Source organism: Hyla sarda, chromosome 2, assembly GCF_029499605.1.
Source record: "Hyla sarda isolate aHylSar1 chromosome 2, aHylSar1.hap1, whole genome shotgun sequence".
Classification (NCBI taxonomy): Eukaryota; Metazoa; Chordata; class Amphibia; order Anura; family Hylidae; genus Hyla; species Hyla sarda.
Genome location: NC_079190.1, coordinates 310,674,178 through 310,697,642, shown reverse-complemented (window position 1 = coordinate 310,697,642; position 23,465 = coordinate 310,674,178). Strand labels below are relative to the sequence as shown.

Below are 23,465 nucleotides of genomic sequence, written 5' to 3'. Positions count from 1 at the left end.
GGGCAAACCTCCAGCTGTTTCAAAACTACAACTCCTAGCATGTACTGACAGACCGTGCATGCTGGGAGTTGTACTTTTGCAACAGCTGGAGGCACACTGGTTGGAAAACCTTCAGTTAGGTTCTGTTACCTAACTCAGTATTTTCCAACCAGTGTGCCTCCAGCTGTTGCAAAACTTCAACTCCCAGCATGTACTGATCACCGAAAGGCATGCTGGGAGATGTAGTTATGCAACAGCTGGAGGGATCGCAACTACAACTCCCAGCATGCAGAGACAGCTGTTTGCTGTTTAGGCTTGCTGGGAGTTGCAGTTTTGCAACATCTGTAGAGCTATAGTTTAGAGACCACTGCATAGTGGTCTCCAAACTGTGGACCTCCAGATGTTGCAAAACTACAACTCCCAGCATGCCCAGACAGCAAACTGCTGTCTGGGCATGCTGGGAGTTGTAGTTTTGCAAGATCTGGAGGTGCACAGTATAGAGATCACTTTGCAGTGGTCTCAAACTGTAGACCTCCAGCTGTTGCAAAACTGCAACTCCCAGCAAGCCTAAACAGCTCTCTGGGCATGCTGGGAGTTGTAGTTTTGCAACATCTGGAGGGTTACAGTTTAGAGACCACTATAGTGGTCTCAGACTGTAGCCCTCCAGATGTTGCTAAGTAACTTACCGGCTTCCGTTGGATCCAGGGAGCTGCGTCGCGGTCCTCTTCTTCCGCCGATCGTCACCCGCTGCCGCCGCTGATCGTCGCCGCTGCCGTCGCCGATGGGTAAGTGGATCTTCGGCGCCGGTCCCTGTCGGTTTCCCCGTCCTGCCCCGCCTATTGTGGGAGGGCAGGACGGGGAAACCGAAAGTAAACCCCTCCGCCCCCGATCTGCTATTGGTGGTCGCGTCTAGACCACCAATAGCAGAGATAGGAGGGGTGGCAACCCTGCCACCTCACTCCTATCGCTACAGGGGGATCGTGGGTGTCTAGGACACCCGCGATCCCCCTTCTATTCCGGGTCACCATAGACCCGCATGACCCGGAATCGGCGCAAATCGCAAGTGTGAATTCACTTGCGATTTGCGCCGATCGCCGACATGGGGGGGTCTAATGACCCCCCTGGGCATTTGCGCGGGGTGCCTGCTGATAGATATCAGCAGTCACCCCGGCGCGATCCCCGCCCGGCGCGCGGCGGGGACCGAAATTCCAGGTACGCCCTTGGTCCTTAAGTACCAGGGAGCAAAGGCGTACCTGTACGCCCTTGGTCCTTAAGGGGTTAAAGGGGTACTCCCGCGGAAAACTTTTTTTTTTTTTTTTTTAAATCAACTGGTGCCAGAAAGTTAAACAGATTTGTAAATCACTAATATTAAAAAATCTTAATCCTTCCAGTACTTTTTAGGGGCTGTATACTAAAGAGAAATCCAAAAAAGAAATGCGATTCCTCTGATGTCATGACCACAGTGCTCTCTGCTGACCTCTGCTGTCCATTTTAGGAACTGTCCAGAGTAGGAGAAACTCCCCATAGCAAACATATGCTGCTCTGGACAGTTCCTAAAATGGACAGCAGAGGTCAGCAGAGAGCACTCTGGTCATGACATAAGAGGAAATGCATTTCTTTTTTGGATTTCTCTTTAGTATACAGCCCCAAAAAAGTACTGGAAGGATTAAGATTTTTTAATAGAAGGGATTTACAAATCTGTTTAACTTTCTGGCACCAGTTGATTTAAAAAAAAAAAAAGTTTTCCAGGTGAGTACCCCTTTAAGGGGTTAAAGCTGGTTAATTTGCATAATTAATATGGCCACCGCTAGCCAATAACATTTAGATACCAATAATAATTATGCGCTGCTTTGTTAAATATGTGTAATATGTACACTGTTAATCTAAAAGTTATATATTTTTGCACAATATTAGATTACGCACTTCCTGTACCACAGTTGATCACCAGATTTGACCAGTGGTTTTCTCTGAAATTACTGGTCAGAACAATGTGAAAATTAGCACACACATGCGTGATCACTTTCTGTACCACAATTGATCACCGGATTTGGCAGCCATATTAGAGTGTGCAATATTCTGCATACATAGTTTTCTCAGCAATAACTGGTCAGAACAATATGAAAATTACCACACATGTTTATGATCACTTTCTGTTCAACTAGTGATCGCCAGGTTTGGCAGCCATATTGGGTTGCACATTATTCTGCAAACATAGTTTTCTCTAAAATTAAAAAAACAGACATGTTTGTGATCACTTTCTGTACCACATTTGATCACTTGATTTGGCTGCCATAAGGGACGATAGGAGAAAATGCCCCCCAAAGTGTGTAACCCCATTTCATCTGAGTATGGAAATACCCCATATTGCTCTGCTGGCACACTACAATGCTCAGAAGAGAAGGAGCACATTTTGTCTTTTGGAGTGAGAATTTGGATAGGGGATAAGATGTCTAGGGGTGGAGTACCCCTTTAAGGGGCTTTTGCTCCTTTTACCCTTTATGAAAAAGAAACGTTGGGGGGCTACACCCCATGTTTTTCATTTTTACAAGAGGTAAATGGAGAATAACACCCCCCAAAATTTGTTACGCAATTTCTCCATATGTGGGCGTAAAGTGCTCTGTGGGCGCACAACAAGGCTCAGGAGTGAGAGTACACTGTGTACATTTGAGGCCTAAATTGGTAAATTGCAGCGTTTCTAACATAAACGATAAAAAATTAAACACCCACATGTGACCTCATTTTTTAAACTACACTCCTCAAGGTATGTAATAAGGGGTGCAGTGCGCATTTACACCAAACGGGTCTAAAAGGTTTTTGGAACAGTGGTCCGAGATAATTAAAAATGTTATTTTTCATATGCACAGCCTACTGTTCCACAAATCTGTAAAACGCCAGTGGGGTGTAAATGCTCACTGCACCCCTTGTTGCATTCCTTGAGGGGGTGTTGTTTCCAAAATGGGGTCACATGTTGGTGGGGGTTTTTGTGTTTATGTAAGAAACTCTGTAATGCAATTACATTCCAATCACTAATTTAGGCCTCAAATGTACATGGTGCGCTCTCACTCCCGAGCTATGTTTTGCTTTGCGTCCACATATGGAGTATTTCCGTACTTGGGAGAAATTGCGTAAAAAAAATTGGGGTTCTTTTTTTTTCTTTTAGCTGTTGTGAAAATGAAAAGTATGGGACAACATAACAAAATTTCATTTTTTTTACACTAACATGCTGGTGTAGCCCTCAAATTTACCTTTTCATAAGGGATAAATGGAGAAAAAGCCCCCAAAATTTGTAAGGAAATTTCTCCCAAGTACGGAAATACCCCATATGTGGTCCTGAACTGTTGCCTTGAAAGACGACAGGGCACAGGATGGAGAGAGCACCATGCGCATTTGAGGCCTAAGTTAGGGATTTGCATAGTGGTGGACTTGGATGCAATCATTGTAACAGACCCTAACTGGGTTTATCTCAACCAGTGTGCCTCCAGCTGTTGCAAAACTGCCACTCCCAGCATGCACTGACAGCAGAAGGGCATGCTCAGAGTTGTAGGTATGCCACAGCTGGAGGCACACAACTACAACTCCCAGCATGCCCTTTGGCTGTTGTGCATGCACAGTTATGCAAGATCTAGAGGGCCACAGTTAAGAGACCATTGCACAGTGATCTTCAAACTGTGGCTCTCCAGATCTTGCAAAATAACAAATCCCAGCTTGCCCAGACAGCAAAAGGCTGTATGGACATGCTGGGATTTGTAGTTTTGCAAGATATGGAGGGCCACAGTTTGGAAATTACTGTATAGTGATCTCCAAACTATGACTCACCCGATCGATGCCGCCGCTGCTGGACTTGCCCTATCACCAACACAGCTGCCACCAAGGATTGTCCCAACCGACCAATCACAGGAATAGGAGTGGGTTGGCATCCCTGCCACTCCACTCCTATCCTTCAGGGTGAATGATGTAGCCTCAGACAGCACCAATCACCCTTATTTTCCAGGTCACCAGTGGCCCGGAAATGCTGTGATTCAGTGGTCAGAATTGACACTGCCACGGGATGCCTGCTGATATATATCAGCAGTCATCTTGTTCCGATCACTGCCCGGCAAGCAGCGGTGTTTAGAAATACCATGGGCATACAGGTGCGCCCTTGGTCCTTAAAGCGTACCCGTCAGATCACTCAAGAAAACAAAACTGTTATATGTTGCTCAGTATCTCATCCTGATCATGTACATGTACTTTTTTTTATGTGTCTATGACCTACATTTCTCTCAGAATTAGCTTTATTTCTGAAATACCTTAATTTTGTCCACCAGAAGTAGGGGGGCGGGTACTCACTGTGATAACCACTCCCCCTCCCTCACTCCTCAGTCCAGTGCTTCCCAACCAGAGTGCCTCCATCTTTGCAAAACTACAGCTCCCAGCATGCCCACACATCATTTGGCTGTGCAAGCATGCTGGGAGTTTTAGTTTTGCAACAGCTGGAGGCATATGATTTTAGTGCCCCTTTATTACACACACACACACACTGGCTTCATATATTCTTACACATAAACATTAGATACACACTGATACTGTATGCACACATACACATGTATCTACACACACACACACATGCAGGGACACTTACTTTTTCGTCTGCAATGCAATGTGTTTCTGCCTCTCTCACACAGCAGACATCTTCCTGCCCCTCCCCCTCCCCTTCTCTTCACATGAGTCTGCAGTGTGTACAGGAAATCTGTCACAGTGTCACCTGCACTAACCTGTTGGTACTGACAGAGTGCAGATGACGACGGTACTTACCTTGTCCCGTTCTGTGGTGGGGATCTCCGGTAATCTTGTCCGTTAATCTTCAGCTCTGGCCCTGCTTGAGGCACGAGCGGATCTTAGTGATGTCACCGTGAACAGTAGCGGTGATGTCGTTAAGCTTCGCCCGTGCCCCAAGCCATGTGCCCAGAGCTGGTGCTAACAGACAAGATTACCGGAGGTCCCCGCCACAGAACAGGACAAGGTGAATACCTTTGTCATCAGTGTCACCTGCACTATCTATTGGTACCGACAGGTTAGTGTAGGTGACCCTGGTGACAGATTTAATTTAACTACCGGGACGCAAGGGCATACATGTACGCTCTTGGTCCCCAACAGGTTAAAGCACGGATACAAAACATTTTTATTATGAACCATCATACTCTAATTATCTGAACATACCATATCTGAAAAACAAACATAAATATAAATAAAAAATAACAAAAAAAAATCTTTAAAAGTTCTTACCATATCATAAGAGTTCTTTCCACGTGTTGTTTGTGGCCATTAAAAAAGACTGACATGGGAAATTGTAGTTTGTACCTAAGTGACCCTATAGTCAGACTACCACTAATACAGAGTAGGGATCGACCGATATTGATTTTTTTTTAGGGCCAAAACCGATAATCAGTGACCTTTCAGGCCGATAGCCGATAACTTATACCGATATTCCGGTATAAGTTATCGGCTATTTCCCCCCTCCCGGCCCCGCAGAAGCCGCTGCAGATCAATGATTTAAAGCGGGCGCTTTAAATCAATGAACTGCAGCGGCTTTTGCAGGGCCAGAGACCGCCGCCAGCGCTCACTTCTCTCCCCCTGCCTGTCCTGGGGTCCTCCCTAGTCCAACCACCACCGCCGCTGCCCCATTGCCTCCCCCATGCCCGGTTTTATAATTAGCTGTTCCTGGGGCCCAGGGTCCACCCTACTTCTTGCTCCGGCGGCGTCCTGAGCAGTCACTGTGCGCACTGACAGTGACGCCCCATTGAGGACATCACTCCTCATTGCACTTGGCAGCGTGCAGGACGTTGCAGGAGCAAGAAGTAGCGCGGACCCCGGGCCCCGGGAACAGGTAATTATAAAACCGGGGATGGGGGAGGCAATGGGGCAGCGGCGGTGGTCTCTAGCCAGGAAGGTGGGGCGGGCAGGGAGGGGGCTAGGGCGAGGCATTATTAGCATATCGGCAAGGTAATTACCGATAATGTCCAAAATCGTGAATATCGGCCAAACCGATGTCGATCCCTAATACAGAGATAATAAATTTTCTTTATTTTTCTAATAATTCTTCCCTCCCAGGTCGTATCTTTAGTCTTTGCTTTTGTTTTTCTTTTTTCATTAAATAATTGTTGATTTATAAGAAATTTTTGGTTTATAATAAAGAACAGAATACAAACAGTAAAAGAAGTCAACATAGACAACTGCAGTATATGGCTGTTCAGCGGTGAGAAGGGCGAAGCATCGTCAATATATTATGACAGCATGTATACAATGGATGTAATAGTTCACAATTAAAATCAGCAAAAATTTACGAGATATAATTCACCAATAGTTTTGGTGAAATAATCCAGTGTAGCATAAAATAAGATTTATACAGCTCTACTGCAGTCAAAAAAAAAAAAGAATAAAGGGTATAAAAGAAAATGATATAGAGCTAGAATTGAAGAAGGAATATAATATAGGCATTTAACCCAAAATATAGAAAGGAATAGAGTAAATGTAAAAAATACAAAGAAAGAATAGGTTGAAAGTCTCGTCCGCATGGTCCGCCAGCTGAAAAGAAACATCTCAGGTGGGGGGGTTTTTTAAATCTTCCTCCCAGACATCTCATGGGTGCCAGATTAGATTGAATTGAGTCACTGAATGGTCTACTATGGCTGATAAATATTCCATACATCTAATGTCTCTGATTTTATCCAGTAAAAGCGGGAGCGGTGGGGCTTCCATACTATGCCACCATTGGGCCAAGAGGCATTTGGAGGCGGTTAACAAATGTAAGCAAAGTCTGACTTGGTGTTTAGTAAGGCTATCCGGAAGTAGATTAAGAATGAAGATGGTGGGATCTAGTCTAGGAAGGAATCCAATCACACCATAAATAATATTCCTTACGTCACCCCAGAATTGACTTAACTTAGGACACTCCCAAAAAATGTGGAGCAGTGATCCCGGGTAAAGGCCGCATCGCCAACACAGATTTGGAACCTGAGGGAAAATTCTGTGTAATATATCAGGCGTATGGTACTAAAACATAATAATTTTCAGTTTGTTCTCCCTGTTGGTTATACATGAAGATGATTTTGTGGCATTAGGCAAATGGAATGCCAGCACTCAAGCAAAAGGTGCGTGTTTAGGCAGGAATCCCATCTAGACATATAAGAGTGTGGTTCAGAATCCAGATCAGGGGGTGTAATTAGGAGTGTGTATATTTTTGATATGAGACCTTTGGAAGAGACCTTTTTTTTGCAAATTCTCTCAAATGCGGATAGAGAAGAGCAATGTAAAGCACGTGTAGGAGACAGGAAGAGTCATGCTATCTCTTCATATTAGGTAAATGAGGAGGGAGGTATAGTGTATTTGTCTCTTAATGCTTCAAACGGTAACATAGCACACCCGATAGGATCTATCACGTCAATGAGCTTAGTCAAGCCTGCATTCATCCAGTGAGCGACCACATCTGTTTCACTATTCAGTGGGACATAAGGATAAAAGAAAAGGGGAGTCAAAAGGGAATAAGGGGATTTAAATGGAAAGGTAAGGCAAACTTTCTCCCATAAGGAGTATGTAAGTTTCATAGGCCCCAATAAAGACTTTGGTAAATTCATTGGACTCCATGACCATATGTGAGAACCCAGCAGAGTTGGAGCCAGCCATTTGTGTTCAATCTCGCACCACCTGTGATATATTTTTGAGGACGACCAGGTAGGGATTCTGCGAAGCTGAGCTGCTAGATAATAACTATAGGGATCAGGGAATGCCAGGCCCCCTGAGTCCCTAGGAGAAGTCAGGATTGTGTAAGAGATCCTGTGGCGGCCCCCCTTCCACACAAATTTCAGCAATATGGATTGGAGTCCTCTGAAATAATATTTAGGGATTGGAATAGGCAGGGTCTCAAATAGATAAAGGAATTTGGGTAGTATGGTCATTTTAATTGCTGAGATCCTATCTAAGAGTGACAGTGGTAGGGAGGACCATTTGAGTAATAGCGATTTGATTTCTTGGAGCAGTAAGGGAAAGTTAGATTTAAATAGAGAGGTGAAGGATGTGGTGAGATTTATCCCCAGGTATTTCAGGGACTTGTTTTGCCATCTAAAGTTGTAATTCGACTGAAGTTGCTGTCGGTCAAGGTCGGGAACATTTATGGGTAATGCCTCGGTTTTGGATGAGTTAATTTTATAGCCTGAGATTTGTGAGAATGTAGAAATTGAGAGCATGAGGTTGGGTAGGGAGATATGCAGATTGGTTAGGGTAAATAAAATATCATCCGCAAACAACGAAATTTTGAATTCAGATGAACCCAACTTAACCCCAAAAATGTTCAAATTACATCTGATCTGGGCCGTTAGTGGCTCTATGCTCAAAACAAATAATAAGGGGGAGAGCGGGCAGCCTTGCCTTGTCCCGTTCGATATTTTAAAAAGGGGCGATAGTGCATGAGTCAAACGAACCTGGGCGGTGGGGGCAGTGTATAGGTTTGAGACAGCCGCCGAAAACCTGCCTGAAATACCATATTTTTCCATAGTTCGCATTAGAAAAGACCAATTCAGGCGGTCGAATGCTTTCTCAGCGTCTAGGCTGAGGAGCAGGCCACTCTTTTTTTGTCTTGGTCAGAATCTCTATAATGTTAATGTTACGGCGCGTGTTATCCCCGGCTTGCCTCCCCCGCACAAAGCCCACCTGGTCCTTATGTATCAATTTAGGGAGAATGTCCCACAATCTGGTGGCTAAAATCTTAGAAAAAAAATTTAAATCAGAATTTAGCAACGAGATTCGACGATAACTAGCGCATTCCGCCGGATCTTTGTCCGGTTTGGGGAGAACGATAATATAAGATGCTAGCATAGAGGAGGGTATTGGTGAACCTGTTAAGAAAGAATTAAATAAATTTAACATATGGGGGGCAAGTATATCAATGAATGATTTGTAGTATAAATAAGGAATACCATCTGGTCCCGGGGATTTGCCATTAGGGAGGTTTTTTATGGTATCTCGCAGTTCTGAATCAGTAATGAGAGAATTTAGAGATTCTAAATCTTCGGGAGAGACTATGGGTAAATATCAGTTTCTTAGGTATGATTGGATCATGGAATCCCTATATGTTGAATTAGGAGGGTGTCCAGTGTCCAGGTTATATAATTTAGAGTAGTAATCTCCAAATATTTTAGCTATATGTTCGGGATCGTAAATCATGGTACCAGACGTATATTTAATTCCAAAGGGGTTAAACTGAAGGGATTGAGAATTAAGCTGGGATGCAAGAAGGGAATGTGGCTTGTTTGCTTTGTTGTAATATTTATGTTTGGTATAAGTGACTAATTTCCCGGCATGAGTGACTGCTATGTCTCTCAGTCTATTCCTTGTATAAGTAATTTTCTTCAATAGAGACAAAGTGGGGTGTGTCTGCATCCCCCGTTCCAGGGCTTCAAGAGATCTCACTAACCTCGAAGACTCAAGTAGTGTATCTTTTTTTTAGCTTGGAAGACAGTGCAATACACTGTCCTCTAAATACAGTTTTGTGAGCCTCCCATAATGAAGACTGGGATGAGACAGACCCCACATTGTGTATGAAATAGTCTTTCAGACAATTTTCTAATGAGCCTTTGTGTAAATCATTCCTGAGTAGAGACTCATTGAGCCTCCAGTGACATATCCTACTCTGCACCGTACCTTGCTTCAGTGTGAGGGAGACCGGGGCATGGTCGGACCATGATATGGGGTAAATAGCTGAAGTATCTGAGAGTCGTAGAGCCAGTATATTGCCAAAAAAGGTGTCAATCCTAGTGTGAGTTGTGTGGGGGTGGGAGTAGAAAGTGTACATCCTTGAGGTGGGATTGAGAACTCGCCACAGATCAAATAAGTGGTGTTTCCTAATTAATTGTCGGAAGAGTGTGGAGAGGTTTGAGGAAGCTGCGGAAGGAGAAGGATGGTTTACAGAGTGTCTATCAGCAGTAACAGAAAATGGTATGTGGAAATCACCCCCTATGATTAGGGATGATGGTAGATACTTAGTTAATTTATTCAATACCCGTTTTAAAAAGGGAATTTGGGAGGAATTTGGGTAATATATGTTACACAAAGTGACAGGGGTGTTATGAAGGCCCAATATTATTATATACCTGCCACTAAGGTCAAGGTCTTCATAATCTACTTTAAGGGGACAAGATTTTGAGACCATAATGGCCACCCAACCTCTCCTCCTATCTTGGTTAGCCACAAATATTTTAGGATAATTATGCAAAGTATTTGCTTTTCTAAAGATGTAACCTTCACACATTGTCCATTTAAAATCTTCACATTTCACTTCACTTATTTACAGTGAGATCCACCTTACATTATGGCCCTCATTTACTAAGATTGCAGGTTATTAGTTTATTTTTATTTTTTTATTTATTTTAAATTTTTTTTAAAAAAATGTTACATTTTTTTGTCCCTTCCTCACCAGAAGGGACAAAAACTGAATAAAAAGCAGTGGCTCTTCTGGTCTGTGAACAATGGAGGAAAGAGACAACACCAGACCAGCCATGCGTAAGGAACAGGCAAACCTTATGATTTATAGTACAAACCAGTAGTTTTGGTAAAGAATTGAACACATAATTTGGGTACACCTCAGGCATATCTCCAATTTTTGACAAATGATAATACATTTCAGATTTACAAAAAACAATTAAAGTTGTACTCCGGTGGTAAACGATTTTTGAAGTAATCACCTGGTGACAAAAAGAGATTGGTAAATTACTTCTCTAAAAAAATCTAAATCCTTCCATGATTTATCAGCTTCTGTATGCTCCAGAGTGAGTTGCGTTTTTCTTTTCTGTCTGACCACAGTGCTCTCTGCTGACACGACTGTCCATGTCTGGAAATGTCCATATCAGGGGAGGTTTGCTTTGGGGATTTAATCTTAATCTGGACATTTCCGAACACACACAGTTGTCAGCAGGGAGCACTGTGGTCAGACAAAAATAAGAACTAATCTTGCTCTGTAGGATTGAACAGCTGATAAGTCCTGGATGTCTAAAGATTTGTAAATAGAAGTAATTTTAAACGGTTGCCGACTAAGGACGAGCTGGCTCGTTCTGAGCCGGCAAGCTGTGTATAACGCGGGCTCCCGACTCGAGCCCTCGTCATACAGTCCAGCCCCCAGCTGATCCCTGTAGCTGGGTGCCGGTGTTAATAGCTGACATGCGGCCGGCTATTAACCCTTTAGATTGCCGCGGCATCTAAAGGGACATTTTAACCATCCTTGGTGGGGTGGATTGCCTCCCCCGCAGCACGATCACGGGGTGGGGGGATGGCGATCCACTTCTGAGGTATCTCCTTCACTGCTGGCTTTCCTTCACTGCCGGCTCCTGCGCTGAGAATCATGGCAGGACCAGGCTTTATCAATCGAGCGCAGAGCACACAGATCAATGTGATTCTATGAAACCACATTCATCTGTATGAGGAATCTAATGATTCCTCCTAAAAGTCCTCTAAGGGGACTAAAAGTGTAAAGAAAAAAAGTTGAATAAAAAGTTTAAAAAACGCCCATTAAACCCCTTCCTTATATCCTTCCTCATCAATGGAACATGAAACCATGCAGATGGAGATATCTTTTCTTCTGCTTTGTTTACTCTACCTTGCTTTCCTTTACTCCTTCTATCTCCTGTTGTTCTTTCCATTTTCATCACTAGCCTCTACTTTCTCCTACACGCCAAATAGCTTCTCTGTTTCCACTACTTCTCACTTCTTACATCAATAGGATTAACTTTTCTCCTTTAAATGTACTCCATAGTGCCTGGGGCTTTTATCCTCGGCTACTTGGAGCATTTTATGTTCTAGTTGACTGTATTTGGTTAATTAACCTCCTACCATAGGTACCCCTCGGGACCTTATATTCCGTTATATAACAGTTTAGACTAGATCTGATATATGCGTTGATTATTCAAAAAATTTGTAAAAACATGCCATCATTCTATATAATCAATACGCTGTTATACGCTTCTTCCTTATTGAAGTGATTTGTATTGCAGTTATTGATATTATTTTCTTTTTGTTCCCTTTTCTTTTTTTTTACTTTCTCTTTTATTTGTTATTTGTGTTGTAAAAATGTATAAATATTTCATCAAAATAAACAATTATTCAAAAAAAAGTTTAAATCAACCCCCTTTTCCCAAATTCCATATAAACCATATGTAACCATAATAAAAATAAACATATGTGGTATTGCCGCGTGCGTCAATGTCCGAACTATAGAAATATATACGTCCCTATGAAAGGCGACTTAATTGAACCAGTCTTTTTAATTTTGGTTTACAGAGTTTATGCATATTGCCCATGATAACCATGCTTTGTAAAAAAAAAAAAAAAGAAACAACCATTTTAGCTGTTTTTGCACCAGCCTCTGGCAGTTGGTTATTCAGAAATCACTGTTCTCCACTTTTTTGTCAGTTTGTGGACAAAAAAAGCAGAGTGATTTTTTTAAATGGTCGGGCATTGATAAGCCTTACCTCTTTGTAGGGTTTTCTGAAACTCTCCGAGTGATGTGTGAGAATGTAGACACTAAGGAGAGATTTATCATTATTTGTCTAATGTAGACACAGATCTACTCCTTTAGGGTATGTTCACACTACAGAGTGTGAACGTAATCTCCGCTCGCTGAATTCAGCGAGCGGAGATTCAGACTGGCAGCCGGCGGCGGCGGAAGGACCGTGCGGCACTGTGCAGTCACCATTGACGTCTATGCAGTGCTCGCGGACTTGAACATGTTCTTTCTTTGGCAGGAACAATTTCAGTGGCAGAATTGTCCGCCGCTGAAATTCCGCAGTGTGAACGGGTCTCACGGAGACCCATTCACACTAATGTTAAGTTCACACCGCGAAATTCCGCGGAAATTCTGTAGTGTGAACATACCCTTACACTGCTTGTCTAATTTACACTCTGGCTCAGAATTTACAAAGGCTGTGCACTCCTTTGTTAAGTCTTGTGCAAATCCCCTCGCTCTACCATACACTCTTTCTCTACATCACAGGAAAAGTGGACATAGGGATTTTGTTCTATTGCTTTGAGGTCCGATTCCATTGAGGTTTTTTGTCCATCAGCAAAAACGCCAGAAAAACTGTCCCAGCTTTTTCCTGCATTTTGTCAGTTTACTAAACCTTTTGTTGTTTTTTTTCTTTGAAATTTAGATACGTGAATGCGGAGGACTATGTCAGATATGGTGGATTGCGACGATGAACAGCGTTTTTTAAAAATGTCAATAAAAGGGTTAACGAGGGCTGTGGGGGAGTGTTTTTTTAAATACATTTTTTTTCAATGTGTTGTGTTTTTTTTTATAATTAATTTTCAGTCTTAGTAGTGGAAGGCGTCCTGTAGACAAAATCTATTACTAGGCCAGAGCTTAGCATTATCCCCCAAATCAGCTAGCGCTAACCTCCAATTATTACCCCGGTACCCACCGCCACAGGGGTTCCGGAAAGAGCCAGTACCAACAGGCCCAGAGCGTAAAATATGGTGCTCCTGGGCCTAGGCTGTAACAGGCTGGGGAGGGCCAGTAACAATGGTCCTTGCTCACCCTCATAACGTCAGGCTTTTGCTGCTTGGTTGGTATCTGGCTGATACAGAAAAAATGAGGGAACCACACACTTTTTAAATTTATTTATAAAAAATGCATAGGGTTCCCCCTATTTTCAGTATCAGCCAGATACCAATCAAGCAGCAACAGCCATTGTTGCTGGCTTAGAGGTTAGCGTTAGCTGATTTTGGGGCAAACGCTAAGCCCCAGCTTAGTAATGAATTCCGTCTATATGAAAGCTTCCACTACTAACCCTGAAAATTCAATTATAAAAAACACGACACATAGAAATCCCCCACCGCCCTCTTTAACCATTTTATTGAAAAAAAAAAAAACGCTGGTCATCGTTGCAGTCCACCGAATCTGACTTAGTCCTCCACATTCAGGTATCTGAAGTGAGAAGAAAAGAAAAACAAGAAATACGGGTTAGTACATTTTTTGCGCTCTCCCCTGGGAAGAGCGCACATAATGCAGCGTGTTCCTAAACAGGGAGCCTCCAATTGTTGCTAAACTACAACTCCCATCATGGGGGGCTGTAGTTAAGCAACAGCTGGAGTCTCCCTGTTTGGGAACACACTGCCAGAAAGGCTCTGTTCCCATTATGCAAAATGCATCTGTCCCTCTGCCCTTGGACTACTACTCCTATCATGGGACAGAGTCTGTCCTATTATGGGAGTAGTTGTAGTACTGTGGCGCTGCTGAGGGATGGCACTTGCACATCCCCCAGCTGCGGGACTTTTAGAACTACTACTCCTATCATGTACAGACTCTGCCGATGATGGGAGTTGTAGTCCAGGGGCTGAGGTGCAGATCGCACCGGGTCATTCTGAAGAGACCCTCTGCGATCCGCATTTATTAAGTGTAAAAGCCAGCGGTACATGCATCTACACTGCGCACCCCACCGGCTTCTATATACAGCTGTCATAATTCATAATCCCTGCCGCCGGAACACGGGAGCTCTGATTGGTGAATAGCTATTGACCAATCAGAGCTCCCCTCTCCCGGTGGCGGGGATTATGAATTATGACAGCTGTGTATAGAAGCCGGCGGGGTGCACAGTGTAGACGCATGTACCGCCGGCTTTTACGGTTAATGAATGCGGATCGCAGCGGGTCTCTGCAGAATGACCCGATGTGATCTGCACCTCAGCCCCTGGACTACAACTCCCATCATGGGCAGAGTCTGTCCAAGATGGGAGTAGTAATCCTAAAAGTCCCGCAGCCGGGGGATGTGCTTTGGTACGTGTCCTCCGAGGTGGTGTATATTTGCGCAAGAAAATGCTGTTTGCGCAATTTTTTTGCGCAAAAAAAAATGCAGTTAGTAAATTCGATTCTACAGTAGAAAATCCTCTACGGTAAACTTAACCGTAGACAAGGCGATGAAGAATTCTATCAAAATTTGCGCAAAAAAACAGTTGCGCATATTTTTGCGCAACCCCCCCCCCCCCCCACAAAACAGCTCTATATACAATGATAAATTCCCCCCTAAGACACTAGCAGGCTCAGCTATATACATATATATATATATATATATATATATATATCATAATAAGAAAGGGGGGTGCTACCGCTTGTACCATATAGCAAATCAATAAACACAAACAAAAAAGTACACCATATAGCGCACACCCAATCATTATGCAAAAAATCTTTATTAGAAAATGCAAAAATCACTTTTTTAATCAGACAACAGAGAAACCCCCATAAAAACATTTAAAAAGGCATAAACATGCCCTCCCACAACAGGAGGGAGCCCCTCGGACCCCTCCCAGGACATCTGTTGTGGAAGGGCATGTTTATGCCTTTTTAAATCTTTTTTGCCGTGATTTTTATATATTTTTTTTCTAAATGTCTCGTCCCGGCCTGCGCGCTTATGAGGGGGATGGGAAGCCTGCGTGCGCACTGCGCTCACATTGTCACTCTGCGTCTCCCTTTGAGACGAAAATGGTTCCCTGGGGCGGAACAAGCTGCGTCTGCGCCGGACTCCCGTGCCTGCCGTGGAACTGCAAGCTGCGCTGGCCAGCTTGCTTAAGGTACCATACCCTTTCCACCCCTCTGTTACCCCTTCTCAACCCTGTCCAAACCCCCCACCACCGCCACCCTGGTCCACCCTCTACCCCCCTCCCCCGTCACTCATGCCCCCCCCCCGTCATTCATGTCCACCTTGTCCACCTCCCTGTCCATCCCTGTCACCCATATCCACCCCCCGTCACTCATGTCCACCCCCCCATCTCACACGTCCACCCCCCGTCTCACACATGTCCACCCTCCTATCATCCCCGTCACCCATGTCCACCCCCACCTCTCACCCATGTCCACCCTCCTGTCATTCATGTCCGCCTTGTCCACTCCCCTGTCCATCCCTGTCACTCATGTTTACCCCCCCGTCTACCACCGTAGTCTACCCTGTCACCCATCTCCACCCTCCTGTTCACCCATCTGTCCCTTTGTCACCCTTGTCCACCCCTCTGAACCCGTCTCCCATGTCCACCCTCCTGTCATCCATGTCCACCCCCCCATCCAACCCTCTGTGACCCCTGTCCATCCCTGTTACCCATGTTCCCCCTCCATTGTCCACCCCTCTGACCATATCCTTGTCACCCATGTCACCCCCTATTCACCCCTCTGTCACGCCTGTCCACCCCTCTGTCACCCCTATGCCCCCGTCACCCATGTTCACTCTTCTACACCCATCTGTCACCCTTGTATACCTCCCTACACCCCTCAGTACACTCCTCTACACCCCTCTGTCACCTATGTACACCCATCTATCACCCATGTACACTCCTCTACACCCCTCTGTCACCCATGTACACTCCTCTACACCCCTCTGTCACCCATGTACACTCCTCTACACCCATATGCACTCCTTCACACCCCTCTGTCACCCATGTACACTCCTCTACACCGCTTTGTACACTCCTCTACACTCCTTTGTCAACCATGTACACTCTTCTACACTCCTCTTTCATCCATGTACACTCCTCTACACTCATCCATTCCAAATGCCCACTTCTCCCCTATACGCCTTCCCAGGGGAGGTGTACTGTCTGTAATAGGGTCACATGTGGGTTTTCCTTTCTTTTATTTTGTCATATTTACAGGCAACAATTTGGGGTCACGTTGGTTGTTCCCAGATTGATGACAGAGCATTGGTAAAAAAAAATCGCAATTTTCATTTTTCCCAAACTACACTTCATCCATTTCTGGAAAATAAATTTAGGAAACACCTATGCGTTCAAAATGTCCACTTTACAGGGGTATGCCTTGAATGTATGTAACAGTCAACTGATATGCCACAGGTCTCAAATGAGAACATAGCTCTATGACTCTTAAGCCCTTTTGTGCATCTGCACAGCATATTACTTCCACATATGGGAAGTAAGAGAGTTTCAAAGTTAGAAAAATGCTACATTTTCAAAGTTTTCATGAAATTTGGGAATTTTTCACCAAGAAATGATGCAAGTATTGATGAAAATTTACCACTAACGTAAAGAATATGAATATTAGAATATGTCCCGAAAAAACAGGGGTTAAATTAAGTCCACTTGTTATTTTTACCATATCTGAAACAACAATAAACAGTGGTGGAGTTGTTGATATTTTTCAACTAAGGGCGCACATTTTATTACATAATATTTTTTATGTAAAGTTTGCCCAAATAAGATGATGTGGGACAATTTTATCTTATAAATTGTGAATTTTTAGCACTTGCTGAATTTAAATAGTTCTTCATGTAAGCAAAAATAAAGCCAGAAAATTTTACAAATTTAGGTAGATGTCTTTGCCTGCTTCTTTTCTCTTGCACGGACTTAAGAAATGCCTGTCTATAAGGCCCTTAAAGGGGTACTCCGCCCCTAGACATCTTATCCCCTATCCAAAGGATAGGGGATAAGATGTCAGATCGCCGGGGTCCCACTGCTGGGGACCCCGGGGGTCGCTGCTGCAGTACCCCGCTATCATTACTGCGCAGAGCAAGATCGCTCTGCACGTAATGACGGGCAATACAGGGGCCGGAGCATCGTTACGTCACGGCTCCGCCCCTCGTGACGTCACGGCCTGCCCCGTCAATACAAGTCTATGGGAGGGGGCGTGGCGGTTGTCACGCCCCCTGCCATAGACTTGCATTAAGGGGACGGGCCGTGATGTCATGAGGGGCGGAGCCATGACGTCACGCTGCTCCGGCCCCTGTATCGCCCATCATTACGCACAGAGCGAACTCGCTCTGTGCTGTAATGATAGCGGGTGCCGCAGCGGTGATCCCCGGGGTCCCCAGCAGCGGGACCGCGGCGATCTGACATCTTATCCCCTATCCTTTGGATAGGGGATAAGATGCCAGGGGTGGAGTACCCCTTTAACCATGGTTTATTGTCTGGTAAAAAAAAAATAAACTAAAATTGTTGACAGGATTCACATTATAATGTTGTTCTCTTTCCTTTTGTACAGAACCAGGCCTATGAAATAATTCTTACACTAGGTCAGGCTTTTGAAGTTGCATATCAACTGGCAATACAGGCTCAGAAATCCTGTCGCCCTGAAGCAGTAGTCTCTCGAACCTCAAAACCCGTTCCCAAACCACGTGGCAGTATACGGAGACAACCTGTGAGTAATGGATAATGATTTTTATGCCTGTTTGCTTACAGTGTGTTACATTAATATTCACCCCCTTTCAATTTTCTACATTTTTCTATGGTATTACAACATATTTAAATTTATTTAATTGTGATTTTAAAGTAATGGGCCAGCACAAATTGTCCACCATTTCGAAATAGGGGTAACTATTACATGGAACTAAAAAAACTAAAAAAAAATTTGATGCAGTTCACAACCAAAAATCTGAGGATAGTGTGATTAAATACCGGAACCCACCGGCCAAAGAAAATCAAAGAATATAGAATATAATCACTCCTCCAAGATCTCACCTACAAAAGGTGCATAATGATATTTAAAGAATTGCAAAATTGGAATAGAATTTAAATTTATTAAAAATGTAAATATTAAAAATATGATAAAATATATATCATGGCACTTATATAGGAGTAAACCACCACTGGGCCCTAGTGGGGATATTCACACAATATGTAAATTTTAGAGCATTATTAACATTTCTGGAAAATAATAAATTGGCATCAATCTAATAGTCCGGCATCCAATGGTTCAATATAGCGGCACTCAATGTGATAAATTTGTAAATGTATGGTCTGATCTCAGTTGGACACAAATCAGACTGCTATCAGTCCAATAAATCGAACTGTCACTGACTTCAATATATGTATCACTGTTGTAATTGTTATGATCTCACCAAATCCTGGGAACACCCGATGAGTACTGCTGTAGTAGTCTGCTGTGATGGTACAGGCAGAGATGTTAGAGCTGTCACCGATCAAGGGGTGCGCTTGGCGTAGCGCGTTCTGTACCGGGCGTACTCCCCCTCTGTGATGGACAAGCAGATGCAGTGTTGGTATATCGTGGTGTCCCTCGTGGTGGATGAAATCCTGGCGGGGATAGTTCGCTCTACGGCAGGTCAGTTGTATAGTCCAAAGACTCGGACTGGACCAATGGTAAAGGACGGATGTTTGAATCAGTTCGTCTGAAACAGCAAATGCCGATGTGCCGTGTTCACATTGGATGTATATCCATAAGATGATATAGTGCCTGATAAAGATGAAATCTATAGCCTATAGATTTCATCTTTATCTGGCACTATATCATCTTATGGATATACATCCAATGTGAACACGGCACAGCGGCATTTGCTGTTTACGACTAACGGATTCAAACATCCGTCCTTTACCATTAGTCCGGTCCGAGTCTTTGGACTATACAACTGACCTGCCGTAGAGCGAACTATCCCCGCCGGGATTTCATCCACCACGAGGGACAACACGATATACCAACACTGCATCTGCTTGTCCATCACAGAGGGGGAGTACGCCCGGTACAGAACGCGCTACGCCAAGCGCACCCCTGGATCGGTGACAGCTCTAACATCGCTGCCTGTACCATCACAGCAGACTACTACAGCAGTACTCATCGGGTGTTCCCAGGATTTGGTGAGATCATAACATTTACAACAGTGATACATATATTGAAGTCAGTGACAGTTCGATTTATTGGACTGATAGCAGTCTGATTTGTGTCCACTATTACATGGATTTCAAAATTATTTACAAATAAAAAGTGCATTTGCATTTACCTCCTTTACGTCAAAGCCCCTAACAAAGATTTTGTACCAATTGCTTTCACAAGTCACGTTTGCAAGCCTCATACTTAGTAAATAGGGTCCACCTTTCTGCATTTTAATCTCAGTATGAATACAGTTCAGTGAAGGCCTCATGGTTCATTAGAGAGCATTACTGAACAAGCAGAGGCATGAAGACCAAGGAGCTCACCGAACAGGTCAGGGATAAAGTTGTGGAGACGTACCAAGCAGGGTTGGGTTATTAAACAAAAAATCCCAAGCTTTAAACATCTCATTGAGCACCGTAAAATCATTCATTAGAAAGTAGGAAGAATATGGGATAACCGCAAACCCAAACTGACAAGCCAGGCAAGGAGAAAATTAATCATAGAAGCAACTGAGGCCTATGGTTACTCTGGAGGAGCTACAAAGATCAACAGCAAGATAGTCTTTCAACAGGACATCTATTAGTTATGCCTTTGTGGAATAGTGGCTAGACAAAAGCTCTTGTTGACAATGTGCAAAAAAAACTCTCCTTTGGACTTTGCCACAAGTCATTTGGGAGATGTGGCAAACATGGAAGAAGGTGCTCGTCTCAGATGAGACCAAAATTGAACTTTTTGGCCCCCATGCAAAACGCAGTATGTGACGGAAACCCAACAATTTCCATCACCCTCAGCACATAGTAACATAGTTTGTAAGTTTGAAAAAAGACAAGAGTCCATCAAGTTCAACCTAAAACCCTACTGTGTTGATCCAGAGGAAGGCAAAATACCCCCCATGAGGCTGATGCCAATTGCCCCATGACAGGAAAAATTCCTTCCCGACCCCAGGATGGCAATCAGAATTAATCCCTGGATCAACATTCTATCCCCATAAATCTAGTATCCGTAACCTGTAATATTACATTTTTCCAGAAAAACATCCAGGCCCCCCTTGACATCACAACATCATGTGACAGAGAGTTCCATAGTCTCACTGCTCTTACAGCAATGAATCTCTGTCTGTGATGATGGTGAAACCTTGTTTCCTGTAGACATAGAGGATGCCCCCTTGTTATGGTTATCTGCCTAGGTATAAGGAGATCACAAGAAAGATCTTTATATTGTCCGTTCATATATTTGTACATTGTAATCAGATCGCCCCTAAGACGTCTTTTCTCTAAACTAAATAACCCCAAGCTTGATAACCTGTCTTGGTACTGTAATCCTCCTATACCATCAGTAATCTTTGTTGCCCTCCTCTGCACCCTCTCCAGTTCAGCCATGTCCTTCTTATATACAGGCGCCCAGAATTGGACACAATAGGGGTACTCCACCGCAAACATCTTATCCCCTATCTAAAGATAAGATGTTAGATTGCAGGAGTCCCGCTGCTGGGAACCCCTGCAATCTCCGGTGTGGCGCCCCGGCATTTGGCGAACGGAGCGAACGCCGCTTCTTGCCAGATGACTGGCGATGCGGCCACCACACCCCCCTCCATTCACTTCTATGAGAGGAGGTGTGACTTCAAGCTTCCGCGTTCCTGCTGCCGCCGCTGTCGTCATGGAAATCGCGGGATGGAGATCTAACATCTTATCCCCTTTGGATAGGGGATAAGATGTTTGTGGCAGAGTACCCCTTTAATATGTGGTTTGACCAGTGATTTATACAGAGGCAAAACTATGTCCTTATTACAAGCCCTTCTGCCCCTCTTGCTATATCCCTTGACTGTTAGCCACGGCAGCCGCTGCCTGGCACTGATCAGTAAAGTAGAGTTTACTGTCCACCAGTACCCCCAAGTCTGTTTCAATAGAAGTTTTATCCAATGTCTTTTTATTTAGTACATAACTGTACATTTTGTTTTTATGGCCCAAGTGCATAACCTTACCAGTTCTCCCCATTAAAATTAATTTGACATGTCTGTGCACTAGCCTCCAGATTCCCCAGATCCCTTTGTAATATCATGTCATCCTCCTCTGTGGTGATCAGCCTTCCCAGTTTGGCGTCATCTGCAAATATAGAGATTCTACTTTGTAATCCTTCTATAAGGTCATTAATAAACATATTGAAAAGAAGTGGACTGACCCCTGTGGTACCCCACTAGTAACTGTCACCCAACCAGAGTAGCAGATAAAAAACAGAAAAAATTAAGGATCGAACAGCCCCTACACATATATCTACGTTTGTATGTTTCACAATTGTAAGTAGGATCTCTTACTTCGGTTATCCACGCCCCCTTTATGCCGGTTCACTTATATTTAAATCTCGCCATCTCGTCCTACTGTGAGCCTCCAGCAGTTGTCTCTCAAACTTCACTACGGTGGGGATCTACTGTTGGCACGATCAATTTTAACTAGTAACAACTCTTATACATATGTATAACAATTATTTATTGCACATGAGATATTCAAATACCTTCGATAACATACCTTCAATAATATATAATATACCTACCATATATTTTAAAATGCGCACATATACATATTCGCAAAAACTTGTGCACATTTAGCACCCATTGCGGTTCCGTCATGTTGTAGGAAAAAAATTTCTGCAAAAATTTAATATTTTTCATTTAACCACTTAGGGACCAAGGGCGTACCTGTACGCTTTCGCTCCCTGGTACTTAAGGAACAAGGGCGTACCTGTACGGACGGGGACCGGACCGGGTGACAGCTATTATCTATCAGCAGGCACCCCGTGCAAATGCCCAGGGGGGTCATTAGACACCCCCCAATGTTGGCGATCGCCCCAGTGGTTTGCCCCCCCCCCCCCCCCCCCCAATGTGAATGTACAGGGTACATTCACACGGGCGGGTTTACAGTGAGTTTTTCACCGCAGCGCAAACTCCTAGCGGGAAACTTAATGTAAACCTCTGCCTGTGTGAATGTACCCTAAAAATACTACACTATACTAACACGTAATAAAGGGTAAAGCACTACATATACACCCCCTTACACTGTCCCCCCCCAATAAAAATGAAAAACGTATTGTACGGCAGTGTTCCAAAACGAAGCCTCCAGCTGCTGCAAAACAACAACTCCCAGCATTTCCAGACAGCCACTGACTGTCCAGGCACGCTGGGAGTTTAGCAACAGCGGGAGGCACCCTGTTTGGGAATCACTGGCGTAGAATACCCCTATGTCCACCCCTATACAATCCCTAATTTAGTCCTCAAATGCGCATGGCGCTCTCTCACTTCAGAGCCCTGTTGTATTTCAAGGAAACAGTTTAGGGCCACGTATGGGGTATTTCCGCCCCCCTCCCGTAGGCTTGCATTGAGGGGCGGAGCGTGACGTCACACGGGGGCGGAGGCGGGACGTCACAAGCCGCCGGCCCTGTAGTCGCCCGTAATCAGACCCGAAGCGAACACGCTCCAGGGAATGATTACAAACGGGGTGCCGCGTGCATGATCAAGGGCGTCCCCAGCTGCGGAACTCCCGCGATCAGGCATCTTATCCCCTATCCTTTGGATAGGGGATAAGATGTGTAAGCACCGGAGAACCCCTTTAAGCAGGCCACTGTGCTACTAATTGTATAAGTTGAGTCACTAGGAATTTGTAGAAAGAGCTTAATAACTCATGGTTTTAGTGGCTGCTGGATCTTTAGGCTTTGGCCTAGTTGAGATGAATTGAGATACACTGATTGTGCTTGCTTTGGATCCGGGAGATAAGAGCAGGAACCAAGAGCATGAACAAGAGAGCAAATTTAGTGACTACAGCCCCTTATATACTCAGGGGGCTGGAATAATCCCATTGGCTGCAAAGCCT

At 44.1% G+C, this 23,465-nt stretch overlaps 1 protein-coding gene across 11 annotated transcripts in view; it reads left to right on the top strand.

Moving 5' to 3' along the window:
- ANKS1A (ankyrin repeat and sterile alpha motif domain containing 1A) overlaps window positions 1-23,465 on the top strand; it is an 836,994-nt gene that overhangs the window by 685,737 nt on the left and 127,792 nt on the right. For all 11 annotated transcript variants that reach the window (XM_056557673.1, XM_056557674.1, XM_056557675.1 and 8 more), the window contains one exon: window positions 17,983-18,138. In XM_056557673.1, coding sequence (XP_056413648.1) covers window positions 17,983-18,138 — 156 coding nt within the window. The remainder of the gene's footprint in view (window positions 1-17,982; window positions 18,139-23,465) is intronic.